The sequence below is a fragment of the Lates calcarifer genome, linkage group LG2, assembly GCF_001640805.2.
Source record: "Lates calcarifer isolate ASB-BC8 linkage group LG2, TLL_Latcal_v3, whole genome shotgun sequence".
NCBI classification, from domain to species: Eukaryota; Metazoa; Chordata; class Actinopteri; family Centropomidae; genus Lates; species Lates calcarifer.
Window position 1 is genome coordinate 19,866,764 of NC_066834.1, and position 19,009 is coordinate 19,885,772.

General features: G+C 39.0%; 1 protein-coding gene across 1 annotated transcript; it reads right to left on the reverse strand.

Annotated features, from left to right (window-relative positions):
* Positions 1-748: 748 nt before the first annotated feature.
* pnoca (prepronociceptin a) lies at positions 749-14,967 on the reverse strand. The gene is made up of 3 exons (XM_018697433.2): positions 14,754-14,967; positions 4,218-4,348; positions 749-2,425 (listed from the first exon to the last, which is right to left on the reverse strand). The coding sequence occupies exons 2-3, from the start codon at positions 4,335-4,337 to the stop codon at positions 1,808-1,810; spliced, it is 738 nt and encodes a 245-aa protein (XP_018552949.1). The 5' UTR covers positions 4,338-4,348; positions 14,754-14,967; the 3' UTR covers positions 749-1,807.
* Between the last annotated feature and the right edge of the window lie 4,042 nt (positions 14,968-19,009).

Here is a 19,009-nt window from a genome sequence, read left to right on the forward strand (position 1 = left end):
CCATGCACACCCCCCTGTATCAATACTCAGAAAAGAAGGAAATAGAATAAGTTCTCAGAAGTACTCAGAGGTGCTTCTTGTACTCCACATCCTACCAGCAGATGAGGCAACAGATTGCCTTTATATCATTGGATCAGTCTCTTGAGATTTTACTTGTAAGGCAATAACAAAAGCAACAACAAAATTTTCTGTGCTTATTAATATAATTCATCAAACTGGATCCACTTTCTAATGAGTCATCCTTAATAACAGGTATCAGTAATAATGGTCTTATTAATGGTTAATACATGCTACTGAAGCCTTATAGATCAGTTAAAAGGCGTTCACATGAACAAATTTTGGTGCTGCCAGATCCCTTTAGTTCATCACGTAGACCCCTATGGATCCTTTACTCTGTGACCCACTGGAAAAGAGATCAAGGCATCAGAGTACATTTATAAATAACTTATTAATATTTCCAACTCTCTTTATTTATTAATGGATTACCAACATTTATCACTGCTTTATTATTTAATAGTAAACGCAAACACCAGCCAAGTAAGTATTACGCAACCTGGATATGATAATGTTGTTCTTATAAAAGACTTATAACTGATCTGCAAAAGTATTGTAGCTGCAAAACATCTAAAAGTAACGCAAAGAGGTAAAGAGATTAATGACACTGACCCTCATTACTGCCTGTGCTGTTAATTCTGAGAACAAAACACCTCATGACACAGAATCAGTTGTTGCATGACAGGCCACGAAGGAAATAGTAAACTATTTTTATTGACATGTTTAAATTCAGCTATTTACAAGTTCTCATATTGGGCAACAAAAACATTTCACACCATTACAGTTAAAAGAAAAAATACCAAATACTATTTGTACATATAGGAATCTGGCATCTGAACACAAGAGCCAGTCGGAGATGACGCTCACTTGTACACTACATCAGTTTGGCAGACAGATCAGCAGCATATGTGCATGAATGTTGAGTGTTGTGTAGTCTTTCAGTTCACCATTGCACCAAACTGAAGGAGAGCTCTTTACACAAAACCTGCCTCAGCAGCCATGTCCCCAGTGTGTTTTGGCACAGTGATAAATCAGTGAGTTTTAGCTGGGTTTTTTTTTTTTTTTTTTTTGCAAGTTTTCATGTATTTACCACAAATCACATACAGTGTACAATACATTACTGCTGACAGTGCCTACCCATAATGCCAAAAACATGAAAACAGGTATTGTCCTTTAACAGATACCGGGCTATGCCTTTTGCCAAAGCCAGAGGCCTCTTTGTAAGAAGATTTAGCACTTATCACACGTAACCCAGCACAGAAATCAATGTGTAAAATATACTACATAATAAAGAGGATCAGAAAAGCAATGACTATGATAACTTTTATTGTTGACTTTTCTCGTAAATTACACCAAACAGTAAAATAAATCCTTTATATTTGCTGCAAACCACTCCAGGACTCTCAAGGATTCCCACACTGGGAGCTTGCCTCAAATCTCATGAAGTGCTTGGGCAGCTAATCAAATGAAACATGAATGTTTAACTGGTACAACCCACATGGGGCAGCAAATGGGAGGTCTGAATGATTCAGGGCACCTAGAGCTGGACAGGGGGCCTGGAAGATGCCAGGGATTACGGAGTTTCTAGTGACTCCACTGGATTTTTCATGTTTTGGTAAATTACTTAGTTTTAATAGGTCAACTTTGGTGAGACCAGTTAAAGTTTGACACGTTGGTGATTGAAATACAAAACAAGATCAGTGAAAATACATCAGGGAATTGTTTTATGGCGATGGCTTAAAGGTGCACTCTGCTAAACTTCATTCTGCTGGGTGAGATCCTCTGACATGCTGTTGAACTCAGTGGCCCGTGTGCTCATTCCCAGATACTGCTTCAGAAACTCGCTGAAACGTTTTTGGTTGTTCCACTTGCGGGCTGACTTCCGAATGCCGATGAAGCCGCCGTACCTCTTCTGGTATGATCTTCCCGGAGACATCAGCTTCCTGTAGCCGTGCCTCCCTTTGACGAAGCCGCCAAACCTCTTGGAGACACTCAGCCCTACATCACCTTGTCTTCTTGCTGCCACGTCGGCATCCCCTTCCTCCTGCCCAGCCTCCTCCTCATACTCATCCTCAAGGGACAGGGCATTCTGGGAATTGTAGGCAGTGTTCAGCTGCCCGCCCTTGCTGCCCAGATCCCCCTCGTCCACCCCGAGGGCCCGGGTCACGTGATCGAACCTCTGTAATGCAATGGGCAGCAACAGACCTCCCTCCACCTGCTCCTTCTCCTCGGGAAACAGTGCCTCCACCTCCTCCTGAGATCGTTTCTGCATAGCACCACTGAGGGAGGAAATCGGTGATGACAGTGCCTTACGGCAGAAGTTCCAAGAGAAGGCTGGGGAGATGTTCCCTTCGCACTCAATGAGACATACCTGACAGACACAAAAACAAGAGATCATCTTTATTTCTGTTCTGAAATCAGCTCAAGTCAGCATGGTAAATTTTATATCTGTAAAACAGTTTCACCATGAGAATGTCACTAACTAACTAACATGGCTACAGACTCAAGACTAATTTTACCTGTGGTGGGTATCTAGAATTACTGTGAGTAACCAGGGGGTTACCATTACATTTAAATTACATGAGTCTGATAAAGATATTTCAAGCCTTGACAAGTAAAATTAAAGGCACCTCCAAAGGTAGATACAACAGGGAGAGGTAGAAAAACAGCTGTGTGTCATGATGTGGGTGAACTGACCCTTTAGACTGAACACCTAGAGCTTATCTTTCATTGTACCCCAAATGCAAAATTGCAACATTCTTCAACAAGCAAATATGTGTGTCTTTGTAACACATAATTAGATCAATATATATTTTTAGGACTATTTGCCACATTATTGTCTTTGAAATTCAGGGTTGCACCTCTTACACATTTTGACTTGACTTTACAGGAAAAGTACAGATGTAAATAATTTATACAAAATACATATAAAAAATACATTATTTAATGCACAGTAGCTGGGTCCCAGTCCTGTAATTTATTCATATTATCAATTACACCTGTTTTTTAAATACTAGTATGTTTTGACAAAAAACACTTTATGTATCTTAAAAATTAAAATGAAACATTACTCAAAGCATCTTATCAGTGCTGTTTGAGTGGAAAGCTCTTAACACTGTCTTAAGATGGAGATAATTAGAAAAGAGTGGAGAGTAAAAAAGACAAATGTCTTCAAACAGTCATATATCTGTACAAGGTAATAAAAGCTCAGTTCCACAGGTTTACTTGAGGTCCCTTAAAACTGAAAGTGCCTAACACTAACAACCAAAGTTTTAGTTTTTGAACCTTGCACACTTAAATGTCTTCTTGTGTGTTCCCTGCCAAAATGTCTGAGAAGCAGATATGTTATTAACCAGAGAGAAACAGCCAGCAGGCATAAGCACTGAGAAGAGAAACACACATCTATCCCCAGGAATCAATTAGCCACAACAAATTAAAACTCAAATGCCAAAAGGGTAATTTGTTGAGTAAGAGACAGTGAGGGAGATGGAGAGAGAACAGGGTGAATACATTGAGGTCGGGTGAGGGGATTCCACTTATTTTACCACCAAATTAAAACAGCCCTGTGAACAGATTGTGTTAGTGTGAGTTTGTATATTTATGTGGACGAATAGACTTGTTTTGTCTGGAGCATTGGCTAACTAATAATTTGCAGCATGATTTGTTTTTTTGTTTTTTGTTTTTTTTGTTTTTTACTTATTTCACTTTCCTTTCAATTTGTCACATTTCCCACTCATGACTATTACTACCCAAACAAGGAGTTGATATTGACCCTTCCCATCAGACATTGTGTTCCACTAAGCCATGAACAATACCAGGAACCTGAAACTGGCACAGCTAAATGGAATTCAGCAAAATGAGTTTCAATATTTACACATGTGCTCTTCCAACCGTGGCATTACAAAATCTTCCATGAAAAAGGGCCTGATAAAGGATAAAGAACAGCATCTAAATTCTAATTTGATGTCTTTTTCATCCCTACTGCAGTCCATGTTTGTGGTCCCAATAGACAGGATATCTAAATTTGTTTTGGTGCCTGCAGATACAATGGAAGTTTGTCCTCTCTGTTTTGGGTGGCAGTAGCAATCTTGTGTGTGTGTGTGTGTGTGTGTGTGTGTGTGTGTGTGTATGTGTGTGTGTGTTCGTTCATATGGACTCTTCACCATGGTGTTGAAATTGAGCTGTTTGGGCAGGATGTTGCTGCAGGACAGGCAGTCTGCCTGGCAGTCACTGTGTCCAGGATCACACAGACAGAGCAGCAGCAGAGCCACCACAGTCTTCATGGTCCCACCGTCTGCAGCACAACACAGAACAGATCAAACACACATGTTCAGCTCAACAATTCCATACACTCATCTTTGCTCTCATCGAACAAAGTCTCTAACCACCCTGTAATTCAGTGGTGTCTGACTGGGTTGTCTCAGTTTTCAATAAGGCTTTTAACACCGTTGTAGGTCATTGTGTCAGCATCTATTGAAGGTCCCGACTGCCAACTTAAGGTAGAATTGTATGCCACTCACAGAAAGGAAATAAAAATAAGAGTTCTGCATGAATGTGCACATGTTAATACTCTTTCTAGACCATCTGTAGACCAAAATGGTATCTGACATGTAAAGTACATTTTGGCATCATTTTTTTTCATAGTGCTGACCTTTGTCTTTTATCACACAAAAGTAGTAATAGCTGTTCATCTTTGTAGGCTATTGAGTGCAGAATCAAATTAGCAGTAGAAAAGGGTGGGTTTAGAACTAGCTTAGCATTAAGGCAGGAAGCACAAAAAAATAGTCAGCTTCCACTGAAATAAAGGAAAATATGTCTTTAAAAATGGTTCTATTTACAAGCTGTAACTTCTTTGCTGGCAGGCTAGCCACCAATACTTCCAACAATCACGTTAGCTTTGTTTACAGGCACAGAAATAGCTAGCTCGGCTAGTGTTGCTCCAACAGGAGGCTGTACGTCTGTGGGAGTGTGTCATGTAGCCCTGCTGTGTATTCTCTTAAGCTATGAATATTGCACAGTCATCTGTACAGTGTCGAGTGGGGGATAACGTTGGATAGAGTTCAACTGAATTGTATTGTTGGAAAAGCTCCTGTTTGAATATTGTATGTCAAGAAGAATCTATGTGATTATTGGTCCAGAAAAATAACTTGGTGTCAAGGGCAGTGGCAATGACTCACACACACAGATCCACAACTAATATGCAACTAATCATGTTTTATATTAGTGGTAAAATGCAGGAACTAACAGTTTTTTGTATCTCAGTTGTATCTTTGTAAAGATAAAGAGCAACCCTCTAAATGTTGTAGGCTTCTGACACTAATGGAAAAAGGAGAGACAGAGGAAAATAAGAGAGCAAAAATGACAGGATTGAGCTGAAGGGGACACAAAGTGTGATTAGGGGACAGATACCACAGCAGAGAGAAAAACATATACAGAAACTGACCCCCCAAAAAAGGATGGAGAAGTGAGGAAAAGAAATTTGTTTGACCTTATTCTGGAAGGAACATCCCAGTCTGGTGAGTCTGACGTCAGAAACACAACCAGAGTTTTCATCTCATTAAACAAACTCGTTAACTCCTTTAATTGATGCCTCAATTAATGCCTCTGGCAACATACTGAGTCACTGTTTGTTGCTGACAAACACACACACACACACACACACACACACACACACACACATGCACAAAACATACACAATATTCAGAACCACAAAACTACACGGTACACAAACACACATGCATATAATTCATGCATTCTCATACACGCCTAATGTACACTCTGTATATGTCCACTATACAATTCATAAGTAGACACACTCAGATATGTCCATACACATACTACTACTCTGCTCTTTTCTCTCTAGGTTGTCATTATCTATTAAACTGACGTGGCAGAAAGTAAAACTAATTAGTCTTCAATGCAACATTACTTTGTAATGTCTTAGAAATTTGGAATGAAAAACTGATAAAAGTGTAATTGCTCTACGGTTCGTTCCAATCTCTAACTACCCATAAAACAGCAACTCTGCAGAATTAATAAAAGTTAATCAGTCTTCTTGTGTGCAAACAATGAAAGTGTGTGTCTTGTCTTCTTAATTTTTCCTTAGTCAAACAGGAGAGAGGATGTGTTTGTCAGTGAAGGACAAAAGAGCAGCAGAGCCATTTTAGATGGGAGTATTGTGGGACAGCTGAGGGCGGGATACAACTTGAAGATGGCAGATTTAGATAAACAGCTTGGGTGTGTTCATCTGGCCACAATGCATCTTATTGTCCAGCCTCCTGTCAGTGACTCATTACTTGCCATAATGCTAATGCATGAAGGAGCCACATCTGCATCTGTTTTCAACTATTCTCAACAAGGTCAGCGGATGCACACACAGGTGTGCTGAGTATCCATAATTCAGTAAGTGAAGATACTCGAAGTGAAATACATGCTTACAAATTCACTTCCATGATGTCTCCAAGAGTCTACAGCCATGCTAGCAGCTCTGTGAGGCTGTACCTAGCCACAGCACTGCTTTGAGCTAAATGCTAACATTAGAACTTGAAACATCTCACACTGACAGTGCTAACATATTGATGTTTAGCAGGTATAATGTTTACCATGTTTCACTATCTCATCACATCACTAGACAATGCAGTTGTTGAGACATGTCACTCAAAACCTCAAGGTGGCTCTAGGGGAAAAGATAGAAAAAGCTTATCACCAAAGTCATCCAGATTTATCCTCTGGGAACCATGAATGTCTGTATCAAATTTCAGGCAATTTGTTTAGTATTTGTTGGGATATTGGACCAAAATGGTGCACCAACAAAACAACAGACCAATATTGACATCCCCAGAGTCGTGCTGCTATCTTTGCTACAAAGTTTTAGAGCTGTTTAAATGTCACATTAGATGTTTATGTGTTTACTGCAGAGGTTCATGTGGGGCAGGACAACTCTCTATCCCTGTGAGGATGATTTTTTACAGTAATCTTAACTTAGCAAAACATGATCCTCAGAACACATTTTGACAGCTGTCATTGGAGGTTTAAGGAGCAGTCTCAATGCTTCACTTGGGGGTAAATGCAGGAAACAGTCAACTATTGTGGCCAAGTTGAGTACTAGCAGTTCCTGAGTCTCTCTTCCCTGTTGAAAACAATTAACGTCTGATTTCCTATCCAGAAAAGCATAGAATGAATACAGCCCGGATGCAGACACTCAGGATATTACACATACAAGCACACATTCACACACAAGTATGCACTACACTGAATATAGCCTTGTTTTCTGTACTCTCATCATTTAAGTACTCTGTGGTGTTAAAAGCTTCTTCAAAATGAGCAGGACTTCTCAATGACCAATCTTTCCTGTGGTCTTCTACTGACGTCTGCCAGGTTCTCCAGAGAGCTTTTAAAACCCAATTATTCAGCCTTTAATTAACTGATTAACCACTAAATAAACCAGTTAATTAAGTAATTACTGTCTGTGCTATGCTAAGGCGCTGCTGATAGAGGTTTTATGGTCCAGTAGATGATCTTTCAGATGAAAGGAATACCTGTCCATGGAGATACAGTACTTCTATACAATATGCTGTATCTTTCATCCAGGCTTAACCTGACTACAAGAGCTGATGTGGTGCTATTTCACCTGTTCACATCTAATCCAAGTCACAATTCAAAGTTAGCAAAAGAGCAGTGAACACCAATGGTATATGGTGTCATCCATGTTCAGCAAAATATAATTAATACTCAGATAACATCAGCAGTCTCTACATTGTCTCCTTGTATAGCTTCTATTTGTGTAACTATGTCTGTCAAACTTTGCCTGGTTAAGTTGAAAAAAGTGTTGAATAAGTACATTTAAAGTTAACGAAATATTCCTGTCTGATTCATCCGACAACAACTCACTCTGAAGCAGAAAATTCTCAAACTGTTTCACACCATGTTATCAACTGTTTCCACCATTATTTTCCCCATTATTGCATTTTTCTCATCAAGAACAGGAAGTATAAAATAAATTACTCCCAGTCGAAGAGCGACTTAAAGCCGGATTATTCACGCGTGGTTGAACAGAGGAGCAGTGTGCATCTGCCTTAGAGTTCATCTTTATTTTTAAAAGCTGAGCTGCAGATTATTACATAACATAAATGTAATAACCACATATTGTGAAATTCACATAAATATACCATGTACTTTGGCTGGAACCTTTCCCGTTTTGTTTATGGTTGCTCTGTAATGGCACACAATTGGATACACTTATGATCACTTAATTTGACAGACAAGTGCCTAATTAGTGGTAGGGAGCTTGCATCAGTAAGATGGGGTCTGTCACGAGTCAAGTAAAATCTAATTTAAATGTGAGTTCAAACCCCCTATAACTTGAAACCTTATGAATTTTACAACAGTGCAATGTTTCCCTTATTGACTTATATACTATAAAAACCTAAATACATCAGAAAATCAGGGTGATAGTGCCTTAACTGACATAATAATTACAGTCAGACTTTATTTTTGTACTGGATGTGCATACTTAAACATCCCTGTGCAATGACACCCTGTCAAGTCCTGGGTAGTTTAAAGATACTACTGCAAAACTACTGTGTACAACTACATAATGACCTAATAAACTGCAAACCTTTAAATATGATAGATTTAAATTAAACTGAGGAACAATAACCTTAAAAGAGAGAGGCCCATCTTATTTAAGAAACCAAGTATTGAATAATTAGAGTGTATTCATGATGTTGGCTTTGTCAGTTGATGAGTCAGTTTGACAGGTAATTAAATGTTATTTAGTCTTCTGCCTGGAGCCAGATGGCAGACTACTTCATCTGTCAGAAAAGTCACTTTGATTGACAACATGTCCCAGGCCCACTCAAAATACATTGTGCTCTTTTGTTTTAATATTGATAGCTAGCTGGCGAAATGGCAGAATGGTCATTGATTTGACACATATCAGGACACTAAATCTATACTACCTATCAGCTTGATTAAAAACGTCAAATCTATATATTAATCATCCCTGTTCCTACTGCTACCTACGTACATTATCTAACTACTAATTGATCTGTCATTACCACTCCTCTCACCCACTCAAGCTCTCGCTCTCCCCAACTCATTCTTGTACACTTTATTACTCTTTGTCTTTCACACATGTAAAATGTGACAAAAATACTACTACAATTGGCACAGGATTTTAGAGGGGGCTTAGTGGTAGGAATGCCACAGTTCACGTCAAAGCCCTAAGGGTTAAATAAATATGCACCAAACATGAGCAATCTATGAAACAGTTTGCCTTAAGGACCAGGCAGTAATAGTGCAGCTGTACCATTACTAACAAAAGACATTATTTCTTATGATCCAGCTCCTTGTCTCGTGGTCAGAGGTCTTGTCAGCTAACAGATGTGTCTGCAGGGTGGGCGTTTTGATGTATCCCCAGCCAGAAAAAAAAACCTTTAAAAGAAACCTTTAGTGCTTTTTTACAAGATGTTCCCTGTCAGTCAGGTTGTGTGTAACATGACGGCAGATTACACGTTGAAGCCATTACAGGCAGACACACTAAACTAAATCAATTTCGCCTCTCAATGCATTTAATCACCGAAGGTCGATTATTGGTTGGGGGCAGTGCTCGCACACATTTACACAGGCATGCCAGATCTATTTCATATCTATGTCATATTGATTTTTTGATAACGTTTTGAGATGAGGTGGTGCCCTGTAAATTATTTCTTTTCTATTTCAAATGAAACATTTATTTGTTTGTCCTCTATTTTTCCCTTTGTGTCTCTATAATATCAGTTATTACTGTGTAGCTAGCCACACTAAATCAAACACATGTAAGATATTTAGAAAAAGCACTCTGCAAAGGCAGGCATTTTCAAACTCATAGCCAATAGGCCTTGTGGAACACAGGTGTAACTAATAACAACACTGATGGCTGTATTACATTTAGGTGTGGCTGCCTCACTAACACGCACCTGAATGAAAGGAATCATCAATAATGTCATTTGTTACACCTGTGGCTTTGTGCTATGACAGCTCAAGATACATATCCAATCATAAAATTACTGAATTTTCCCAAAGGATTTATAGAGGTGTTATTATGATGACTTTTTTTATTATTATTATTTGCTTTCTCCAGACCTCCATGAGCTTGAAGGGACAAAAGTCTAAGATAAAAATAAAGTCTAAGATGAGTGCATGATCACAGTGACATGGTACTGACTTGTAAAATCTGCACATATTTGAGCCACGTGCTCACTTCTTGTCATGTGACAGTACAGCCCAAGACACTGAAAGAGAGCAAAAGAGAAAGAAAGAGAGCAAAGCCCATATGGGTAGGAGTATCTGCTACTATATGTGAGAGTTCAGAAAAAGTTGAGAATAAAAGTATCATTTTTAACCAAGATATAACCCTGATTTGCCATAAATGTTTTCTGTCCTCCTAGCTTACTTCTGAATCCCACTGCATACAGAAACCGTATAGCTTCTTTTTACTCAGCTGAGTCAATTGTGGAAGTGGTTTTGCAACCATTTTGCTGTTAGCTGATGATTAGTTAACACCTCCGGTAATTCTTTTCACCAAGCAGGAGATGTTATAGCTGTAGTTCCTGATGTCTCAGACTTGGAATTACACTTAGGAGGCTAATATAAATGGGGTTTTTTTCCAACTTGGTTACTCATTATTATCTAATTAGCTTGGTGGTTGTGTCTCTTCCCCTGAGCCTGCCTGCCTGTCCCATAGCATGTGACACATAGTCACACGTAGCGAGGTTCTGAGAAAGTTTAACAAACATGTCATCTTCTGTATTTCAATTTTCTCAATAAAAAATATGATGGCCATATTCATGAATAAGGGATTTCTTTGTCACAGTACAGTGGTAGGACAACTGGCAACAACTGATTCAATACAGTATATCCAGCTCTGTTAGTACATCCTCACTTGAAACAGAGATTTTATTTGACTGACAATCTCTACTTTGGCCTCTAAATATATATATGCTTCAGTTCTTAGATGACCAAAACTGCATGGAAAAAACAAGCCAAAGAGCCTGAGTAAATGCCAAGGCCTTTCAATCATGTAATCAATATCAGAAAAAGAAAATATATTTTTCTGCCCCCAGAATTAAAAGGAGTGCAACTGCATCTGACAGGAGTCATGTCTCCTTTATTGTGAAAAGAGGGGAAACAAGGAGCACACTGGGGGCAGCAAGGAGACATGAAGAAGGATCTGTGAAATCCTCTCAGCACAAAAGGATGGACAGGGACCCTGCTGTCTCAGGAACATTGTATTTTTAGATTAACTCCATGCATTCACAGCTAATTCAGTTCAGCCACTTGAGATGTACACACCAGCACTATGCCGTATGACCTGTGTTCCAGCACTCTTTTATCCTTCCTTTATTTTTCCCCATCCACGCCTCAGAATGAGAGTGGTTTCCCGGGGTTGAGGAAAGTTTATCCATAAAGGTAATGAGGTGTGTGTGTGTTGTGGAGGAAACCAACAAATTCACTGGAACTGAGGGAACTGAGAGGAGATGGATTAGAAAGGATTTTTAGGGACACATGAGGCATAGACTGTGAAAACATGGCTGCAACTCAGTAAAGCATTCCTAATGTTTGATGCATTCATAGTGTTTATTTTTTCTGTTTTGGTTACACTGAAGTAACACCACATATTTTTTTTTTCTCACTCTCATGTCTCACTAACTGCAAAGTTACCATGAAAACAAATGCCACCTGACATCACTGCCATTATCAAAGCACAATTTTTTACTTGTGCTTTACTTGTTGTTTTATAGAGATTTCTGATAGTGTTCTTCAGGCTTGACAGTGAAGTAGAATGTGGACCTGGCTCTTCGTCTCTGATGGATTTTTTACTAAAAAGGTTCTCAAGCGTTGTGTTAGCTATTTCAAACATTTTCTGTTTGAAATTCCATTATAGGAGGTGTTGAAATCTCATTTCTCTCTCTCATTCCCACATGTCATCGTCACCTCTTCTATGTTTGGCCAGCTATCCAAGGGAACACAGTGAAATTGCCCATGAAGAACATTTATCACCAGCAACTGTGTTTCAGTGTCAAAATATAAAACAATTCTATTTTGTCATGTCACCCATATTTCTATCTTTGACTATTTGGCTGTATATCAGAGCACTCAGTTTTCATTTAATATTCTAAATCCAAGTTAATGTATTTACACCAGGTTGTATTCCTTCCATACAACCACTGAAGACATTAAATGACTTTTTTTCACCCAGCCAATGCAGAAGTGCTACACAGCACAATACAACACAATACAAAGCTAATCAGACCCAGAGCTAATCAGAGGTAAATTTCAAAGCAAGCCCAAATCTGCTGCAGTCACAGGAGGTGCTTCAAGAAAGCAGCCTCCAGATTTCTCTGAAATCACTTAAAAAGGATTTTGTTTCAGTCTAAACATTATCTGTAGATCTACATCAGCCTCTTTATGATGATATGCAAGACTTTCAAAATAAGTTTTTATCAGTAGTTGTTGAAAGAGCCAGTTTGTTGTAGCTTACTTCAAATATCATCCATTTTGAACCTTGCCTTTGTTTAAGGAATTTCTTCCAAGGTCAAATGAAAAGTGAGCCCCAAGCTAAACAAAAACACTATGTTAATTATCCAATGTAAAATAAATAAATTAAAAGGTGACACTCAATCTTAAAGTTTGTTGCTAACTTTTTAAATGTTTCCTGACAGCTTGAAAAAAAAGCATGTACCTCTATAATGAGTTTTACATATAAATGCCTGAAGGCATAAGAATAAGAATATTAGCAGATCTACCACAGAAATAGGCTGCTACACCATTAATGCCACCTATACTACTATTGCTGCTACTACTACTACTGCAACAAAGCAACTTCTATCTTTTATGTAGTGGTTTACATTTTATATAAGCTACCTATAACATTGAAAATATGGTAAATGGTCTACGGTTATATAGCACTGTTCTAGTCATGTTGACCACTCAAACCACTTTGCACTACAAGCCACATTCACCCATTCACACAAACATTCATAAAGCGCCATGTTCTATGCAGGAGACGATCTAACACAAACACACCCATTCATGATGCGTTGGGGGCAATATGGCATTCAATATCTTGCCCAAGGAAACTTCGACATGCAGTCTAGACTAGCTGGGGATCAAACCACTGGACAACCCACTCTACCTCCTGAGCCACAGCCACCCTATATGATGAATATATTTTATATTTCTATAAATAAATTTGACAAAAGATCTGAATCACACACATTTCGTCTGATCTTAGTCTAATACTCCAGTCTTATGAACAGTTAGAACGGTTCAGGCTCATAAAGGGCATAGAAAATCTGTGGCAAAATTATGGACCAGATGTGGCCAGATGTCTTTTTACCTGTTCTGAGGATTCTTTATTTAGTTTAGGTTCCAGGTGCTAAATGTAACTAATTAAAATTAAGTTAAACTCAAACTGAAATCAGAACCTCGTTGTATGAAAGCTCACATCATTTATTATTCATGTAAAAATTAGTCATAAGTTGACTTCAGGAATTTACGTATTTTGAATCATTTGACAAGGAATTGCTGATAAAAAACACATTGCATCAAAAATATTGACTCAGTTCCCTTCAGACAAATACTATTGAAAACCTAAAAATAGTCCTCTGATGGAGGGAGCATAGGAAAATCTGACCCTGATTAACCGACATGCACTCACCTAAATTACCTTTCATTACCCTGTGTCTTGAACTACAGTGTAAACACAAACAGCTTTCTGCCCCTCCATTCACGAAAGCCACCGGAGCGCAGCAGTAAATCAGGCCTTAACGATTAATGACTAATCAGGACCAGTGATTTATGACCTTTTCCATCTTTACTAAATACCAGCGCAGTGACAAACTGCATGTGTAATCCACAGATGGAGCTTCATCACCTCATGCTCTCTGTAATGTGTATCGTTGCTGCCTTATGCTTTTAACCCTCTCAAACACATAGTTAACCTTGCAGGATGTTAAGAGTCTGTAGCTGCTCCTTTAGAGGTGGTGCATTGATTCTACATGAAACACAGAATTAGTGGTTTGTTGGTGACTTGAGACTGTGTCCTAACCTGCTCCGTGTGATTTATCCACCTGTCTGCTACAAGCTCAACAACTGATGAAGCTTTTAAGTCTCTGATCAGCATTGTTACAGACACTCGGCTGTAAGGAGCTCAAAGGTCAGAGGGTCCCAATGACATTCAGTGACAATAGCTGCAGCAATTATCCCACAGCAGTTGTGGATGATGGAGTGATGAAGACAGTGATACACTGGGCATAATAAAGCTTACAAACATGTCATTCATTTCCCTCCCTTGTGTTCAATTGTTTTTGTCAAATTCTGATTTAAGGGAATTCACATTTGAATTGTAGTCATTTACTGGGCTCTCTAAATTTAATTGGCTCTGCTACATCATCAACATTAGAAGCACATTAGTGAGGAGGAAAAGGGATTTAAAACTGTTCCCTCGCGCTCTGCAAAGTGTGACGCCAGTAGGGTTTTTTTATACTACACATGGTCATTTCTTCCTGACTGTGAATCTGCTAACGACAAAATAAAATATCAGTTATCATTAATATCTTTAAAAAATGCAAAAGCCTCTGTATCAAAGGTCAGAGGTCAAGCCATATCTTTTCCCGCTACTCCGCCTCTTTACTCCTTCCTCAGAGTCTTCTTACCTGTGTTGGCGTGAGATTGTGGGTGCCTGTAGGGGTCCCTCGGGTGCAGGTTGAGGTTCGTCAGTGTATGTTTCCCTCTTTTGGTCTCAGCGTGGTCTTTCTGGCTACGTGGAGACTGGAGTCAGCTGCTCTTATAGGGTCCCACCCCTCCCCTTCAACCTCCTCCTCTGATTCTCTCTCTCTCTCTCTCTCTCTCTTTCAAAACTCCTTCTTTCATCACAGGGAGGGCGGGAGGGAGGGACTGAAATCAGGAAGGAGAGAGAAGATGGGGGAGAGAGCATGGCAAGGAAGGTGGAAGGGAGAGAAGGAGAGTGGCAAGGGGGAAAGAGAGAGAGGAGTTAGGATAGGAGGGAAAGTAAACAGCAAAGGGAGGGAGGAGAAAAAGAGAGACGGGCTCTAAAGAGTTAAAAAAAAAACAGGGGAGAAGGGAGGATGGAGAAAAGAGGAAGGGAGAGAGAGGACAGAGATTGAGAGGTGAAAAAATGAAAGTGGGAGAAGAAAAGAGGAGGGAGGATCTATCCATCTATGTTGGTGGGTGTTAAAATAGTTTCATTTTTCAGTATTTCTGGTCGAGTTACGTGATGGAAACAACATTAACAAATCAAATTAAAAACAAACACGACATACAAATCAAATACATAACTGAGAAAATACTCTGCTTTGATTAATAATTTGTGTTTCACCACTTGAAGACCCAGAATCTATAAATGTGCATATTTTTCAGTTGAAAAGTTTTACCACTAGACGCAAGATGTCTCCTGCGTCAGTGATTCTTAGTTCATTCTCAGTGTATGTGACCTGGAGGTTTCAAGTTTCCCCAATACATTTGTGTAAATGCGTATTGTAGCACGTTGTGATGTAACAAAATCCCGTCTGTATTTACACATCTTAAACTCCCCTCAGCAGAGGAAGAAGATGTGAAAACTAGTGTCAAACTCTGCACAGTGAAGGTCAAACATCCAAGTGAAGTGACAATATGCAAAATACATATTCTAGTGAAGAAGGACTTTAATGTTTTGTAAAGGTTCTGCATTTCTGTATTTTTGTCTTTTGTTTTGTTGTCAGATTTCCCACAGGAATCAATATAGTATAGCTTATATTTTGTATCTGGTCTGACCTTATTCCCTAACTTGCTGAAAACTTTTTAATATTCCTTCATTACACTGGAAAAACATATTCACAGTATGCACAGTGTCCTGTGATAGCATTATTTTAATATTTCTTCCCCACCCTGTTAGTATGTGGAGAAACGTTAACGGTGATACACACTCAATCTCTTAGTGAGTTTTTTTTTTACACTTTGAAATCACAAGTTAAAAAACTCCAGAATTTTGGTACTAATACCACTTAGTTTTTGTTGAACATTTATCTGATTATTCCTTATAACTACATGCAACCAGTTATTCCTCCCTATGTTAATACACTCACTATATACTGTACTGGTACCTCCTGATAAAAATAAAGAAAACGTCATATTTAATGTGAAGATGCTTTGCGGAGAGGTTGGAGGACATCTGACTGTCACTCCCACAACGTGGTGGAGGAGTGACAGTCAGATGTCCTCCAACCTCTCTTCAGGCGGTGGCAGGACTGTATTACTGTCATTCTGCTCACAAACAAAAATCAGTGCTGGAAACAAAAGAATCACGACGAGCGTGCGTTCCAGAGTTTCCCATTATGCATCTGTCCGGCATTCATTATCAGGGGGATGCGTCCTGTTTCTCTCTGATTAGGGTTACTTTACTTTAGCCATGTATGCCTATTGATGCAGGATGGAACAAAACACATGGAACGAAATACACGTTACTACCACCTAAAGCAAACCTCTGAGGAAAGACAGATCGTGTGCTGGGAGCAGGGACTTTCAAAAAATGCTCACAGTAAAGTGTAGCATCCCTTTCCAAAAAAAGACATATATCTAATACATCTAACTCACTGTTAGTGTTTCAGTGGAAATTAAACACTGAGAACAAGATTAAGATTTACAAAGAGTTCTTCAATGACGAAACAGATCATTTGTGTTTGCCTTCAGAAAGGATCTCTACAGTATGACCTTGTCAAAAGTAACTGAAACATTTACTGGTTTGTAGGCAACTGAATCTACTTCGTTAAGATTATCTGATTGCCATTAGGATGAATGGAACACCGACTTTAATGGTAGGTGTCAAATTCAAAGTCATGGGCTTTGTACAGGCAGCAACAAGAATGTCGAGGTAGAATTTTTATCATGAGATTTGACATAACTTCAGCAGGTTGCCACTCTGACCCGTAATGATAAGAATGTCAGACTGTATTGATAACATATAGACATTCTGCACACATTAATTGACGGTGCAGTGTTTATTTTTATACTATTCACATTAGCAGCTGCGAGGAACCCTAAAATCCAGTATTCATATTTCTGTCTACTTCGTCTTTCAATGGCAACTTATCCTTCAAGTAAACAGGGAATCTCTACAGTAGCTCCCTACAGTATTTAAACCACAGTCAGTCTTAATATAAGTTTGAAATTAGACTAAACACTTAATTCTGTGATTTTTCAAAAATCCATTCACTGAGTCCCAATTCACTAAATTGACAAATCTGACTCCTCTGTTGCTGCTTTCATTTTTGGCAACATTTGTTTGACAAAATAGTATCTTTCTGTAATTATTTTTTTTTTGTAATAAAATGAGCTGCTTGCGCTTAATGGCACAGTGTTGTGACACTGCCATTATACTACCGGCACAATTGTTACTGCCTACACGAAAAGCATAGAGGAAGCTTTGAATTGATCACAGGAAAGCCTGACTGTCATCTACCACAATTTTACAGGCAACAGTGCACATCAGACACATCATGTGTTCAACTTGCCATTTGTGTTCACTTGGGATGAGCTTTTCTCACTGTCAAGGCCATAGCAAATGATTTACACTATGCTTCTCCACTAATTAATTCAGGTCATTCCTTTAATGTGACATCAGTCTGCATTTTAAGATTCAAGTTACTCAATGGTTTTACTTTAAAAAGGTCATCAGGAGCAGCCAGAGGTGATTAAGAGCAGCATATGAATTCCAGGTGTGTCTGCTGATTGCTCAGGTGCATCAGTTAGGCTGATGATGACACACTACACACAGCAGTACAGTTAGAACAGTAGAAGTGTTATACAACAGCATGTTTGAACACTTTAGGTGTAGGATCCTCAGTGGCTATACAATAAGAAATCCTCTTAGAGTCTCATATTTATGAACTATATCTCCTTGAATTATTCTTAATTTTTAGAGAGATGTTTTCAGGATCTGTTTTTTCCAGTCTCTCTCTCTATATATATATGTGTGTGTGTGTGTGTGTGTGTGTGTGTGTGTGTGTTTGTCCTTACCTTGAGCCAGGATGAGAGAGCCCCTGTAAAACCTAAAAACACAGAAAAGCTCACTTAGGATGCATATACTAAAACAATACTCTTCTGCTATAGAATTCAAAAAGATGGGGTATCTATGGGATCTGAAGTGGAATGGACTACAATCACAAGTCTTGAAAAGGAAGGAAGGAGCTGTTAATGATATTGAGACCTCAGACCAGAATTCTGGGCTGTCTAAATGTATTTCACCCACAGCTCAAGTTAGAGGAGCTGGCACGACCTAAAATAAGGTTTTCAAGTGGTCAATCCTCATGAGGATTCTTGTCAACCTGTTGGCGTAGTTTACTATTTCTAGAGTATTTCCTGCCTCAGGTTGTGCGCATCATGTTTGGTTTCCTTAAGTCAACAGAGGCTCTGTGAGATGGGATGTAAAAACTGAGTCGGGTCTGCCTCCTCAGTCTACCTGCACACACACAGACGCACACATAGGCCCTGCTCTTGTAATGGACAGGCCAACAGGTATGTCTTGTTATCTTTAAAGGGGCCTCTGAGCAACCCTACTTCTTCAGGACAGAATGTCTGGATGCTTTAAGTTGCTATTGGAAAGTGGCCTGGGGTAGCTAGGTAGCTAACGTTTCCTCTAGACTGGCAGATAAACAGCTAGCTGTAGCAAACTGTCTGTAGCAAAACTAACAAATAGCTAATTTCAAAGAATAGTTTGGTATTTTGGGAAAAATTCTCATGCACTCTATTACAGAGAGTTAGATGAAGGATCACTACTGTTCAAGAGCAAAGAGCTTAGCTTAGCTTGAAGACTGGAAACTGGGGAAACAGTTATCCTAGTTCTGTCTTAACATAAAAAGTCTTCTAAAGCTCAGTAATTAACATGTTATATCTCATTCATTTAAACCATACAAAA

What these genes read in the sequence shown, in the direction of transcription:
- pnoca (XM_018697433.2), bottom strand. Translation starts at nt 4,337, where the DNA reads ATGAAGACTGTGGTGGCTCTGCTGCTGCTCTGTCTGTGTGATCCTGGA. An exon ending in AGCTCAATTTCAACACCATG is followed by an intron (nt 2,426 to 4,217) that starts GTGAAGAGTCCA and finishes TGTGTCTGTCAG; the next exon opens with GTATGTCTCATTGAGTGCGA.